Source organism: Quercus suber, unplaced genomic scaffold (genome assembly GCF_002906115.3).
Source record: "Quercus suber isolate HL8 unplaced genomic scaffold, Cork oak 2.0 scaffold_189, whole genome shotgun sequence".
NCBI classification, from domain to species: Eukaryota; Viridiplantae; Streptophyta; class Magnoliopsida; order Fagales; family Fagaceae; genus Quercus; species Quercus suber.
In genome coordinates, this window is record NW_027069647.1 from 769,231 (window position 1) to 772,093 (window position 2,863).

General features: G+C 34.6%; 1 protein-coding gene across 1 annotated transcript; it reads right to left on the minus strand.

Annotated features, from left to right (window-relative positions):
- Positions 1–534: 534 nt before the first annotated feature.
- Positions 535–1,866, minus strand: LOC136069787 (uncharacterized). The gene is made up of 3 exons (XM_065778734.1): positions 1,776–1,866; positions 924–1,628; positions 535–593 (listed from the first exon to the last, which is right to left on the minus strand). Exons 1-3 carry the CDS (start codon positions 1,864–1,866, stop codon positions 535–537), a joined length of 855 nt encoding a protein of 284 aa, XP_065634806.1.
- Positions 1,867–2,863: the final 997 nt, after the last annotated feature.

The window sequence follows — 2,863 nt, forward strand, 5'->3', positions numbered from 1 at the left end:
AACAAGAATGTAGAAACACAACAATAACAAAGAAATACATAGTTTGTGTATTTTACATAATAACAAGGAAATACATAATTACATTAATAATAAGAGTATATTGCAAATTACACTCCTAAAGTTTGGAGGTGTTTAGAATTTACAACCTAAAGTTTTAGAATTTAGATTTTACATTTTTATCCCTCGAAATTTGAGAGTGTCTGGATTTTATACCTTGACATTTCAAAATTTGAATTTTACTTCCTAAATTTTAAGAGTGTGGAGGGTCTCAAAATTTAGAATATAAAATCCAAACACTTTCAAACTTTAGGAAATAAAATCCAATTTCTGAAACGTCAGGGTGTAAAATCCAAACACCCCAAACTTTAGGAGATAAAATCCAAATTCTTAAACTTTAGAGTGTAAAATCCAAATGCCCCTAAACTTTAGAGGTGTAATTTGCAATTATACTAGCAATAATAACAAAGAAATACATAATTTGTGTATTTTACACAAACAAAATCAATTCCATTGAAAAGGGAACAGCCATCCAAATTATATAGCCTTTGAAGCTATACTAAGAGCATCTCCAGCAGATTCATCAAATTTTTGTACTGTTTGGAGAATGAACAGTGACTTTTACCTTTATCTACTCACTTTTTCAAATATACTTTCCAACAGATTCTCTATCCCATTCTCTATCTCATTTAAATATTATTTCTTCATTCATTATTTATTCTTTTTTTTTAACAACTACACATCTTTTAACATTTTTTTATTCAACACCAAATTATTATAATTAAAAAAAAAATGATTTGAAGAATGAACAGTAGCCCATCAGACTTGATGGGCTACTGTTCATTAGCAAAAAAAAATTTTGGATATAGAGAAGCTACTGGAGCATGAACAGTAGCATATATTCTTTATATTTTGGCTATGCATACTTTGTTGGAGATGCTCTAATGGGATGATAGAACATATTGTTTGTATAAAAGTGAGCACCAGAAGAATAATAGCAGCCACTGTTGAAGCGGTTCTCCAAGGAGTGCTAAAATATTCACTTTTTAATGTTGCCTTCCTTCTCTGCCAGAAACCATTCAACTCTTTACAGAGATCAATGTAATCATCTCTCGTCCTATCCCATACGATATCTTTGTTAAGATTGTTAATCATAGATTTTACTGCATTGTTGTCACCTAGGTGATTAACCAAGATTTTTTTATCACAAAGCAAATCCACATCTTTTCTAGTATTGATGAGTAAATCCAACAAGATAAAGTAATCTGTATAGTATGCATTTTTTATATAGCGAGTTTGCTCTAATGCCATAATGTTTCGAGTAACAACTCCCGTCAAATCGTTTAATTCTATGATGGGGATTTTCAACACTCCTTTTTCAAAGTTTATGTCTAAATAGCATTTACTTGTACAAACCTCGAACTTTACTCCTGCCTCATGGAGCTGTGTTGCGGAGTACAAATGTTTAATATGTTGACGGTCTCGTTTTGGTAGATTCTCGAGTGGAGGTAGCTGAAAGGTTCTAATAAGATCCGTGATGTGTTCTATTTTCACACTAGGATGGGCCTGTATAGACTGAATGTTGAAGTAACTAAAGTGGTCAAAAGAAAGCTTGAGTAAAGCATTGTAGTCTGAGGGAGATGGAAATGCAAGGTGGTGTAGTTTCTCAATAACAAAGAATGGAAGCTGATTTTCAAGTAATAGCAAGTCAAGCCACACAGCATTAGCCCTTCATTGCATAAAAATAGGATCATCACTTGTCTAGCTTCCTGAACTACATCTAAAGAAAAGCTCAAGAATGAAGCTCGCATCCACCAAAATCATTTTCACAAACCTATCACTGTTAAGGTTAATATATAGTCTCTTCATAACACCCGCGAATGCTTGATTCCTAGGTAAATGTAATTTTGCTGTTTTTGTTAAATTTGCAATGCCTTAGTTATAATACAAGGGCCTTTAGATATCCGTCAAAAATAATGATAATAATAATAATAAATATAATTTTAATGTATTTTGCACAACTTAAATAAAAATGACTTCGAAATATTTTAGGTTTCAACTTCAAGTTGGAGAGAAATGGAGCAAAGGAAGGTCGAAAATAACATGGGTAGAAGTAGTAAAGGAGGTAATGGAGTATATGAGCTTAGAGCATCCACATCAGTTGGTGGATACTCTTCTATAATACAAAAACACCTTTATTTTACACATTTTGGCCAAAAAACACTCACATTAGTGGGTGTAAAGTTGTGCATAATTATACAAATGCTATAGTAACTGTGCATATATGCATGATCACTGTAGATTGTGTATTTATTATTTTATTAATTTCTGTTCGCACCTTTTTTTCCTCTCTCTTCTTCGTGCACAACGAACTCAGTCTCCTCATCTTCTTTTTCCTCAGATACACATAAACACACCCACACACAAACACATCCACACAGACAAATCAACACAAAAACACATCCACACACAAACAAACCCACACAGTTCTTTTTCCAATTATTGTATGTGGTTGTGGTTTATGTTGTAGTTGTTGTTAATGGTGAGCGATTAGAGTTGATGGGTCGAGAAAAAGACCTGGGAGGTTGGATCGGTTAGAGGGTTACGGAGCTTGGTTCGTGGATCGGCCAGTGAAGAAGTGATCTGGGTCGATGGGTCGAGAAAAAGACCCAAGAGGTTGGATCACTAAGAAGGTTGTGGAACTTGGTTCGTGGATCGGCCGGGGAAGAAGTTTAGGATCGAAGCTAGGGAGATCGGTGCTAGGGAGATCGGAGCTAGGGAAATCGGTGCTTGATCGGGTCTTGCCTGATCGAAGTTATGGATCGGTGCTTTTGATTGAGATGGTGTGGATTAGACCGAGAGGGAG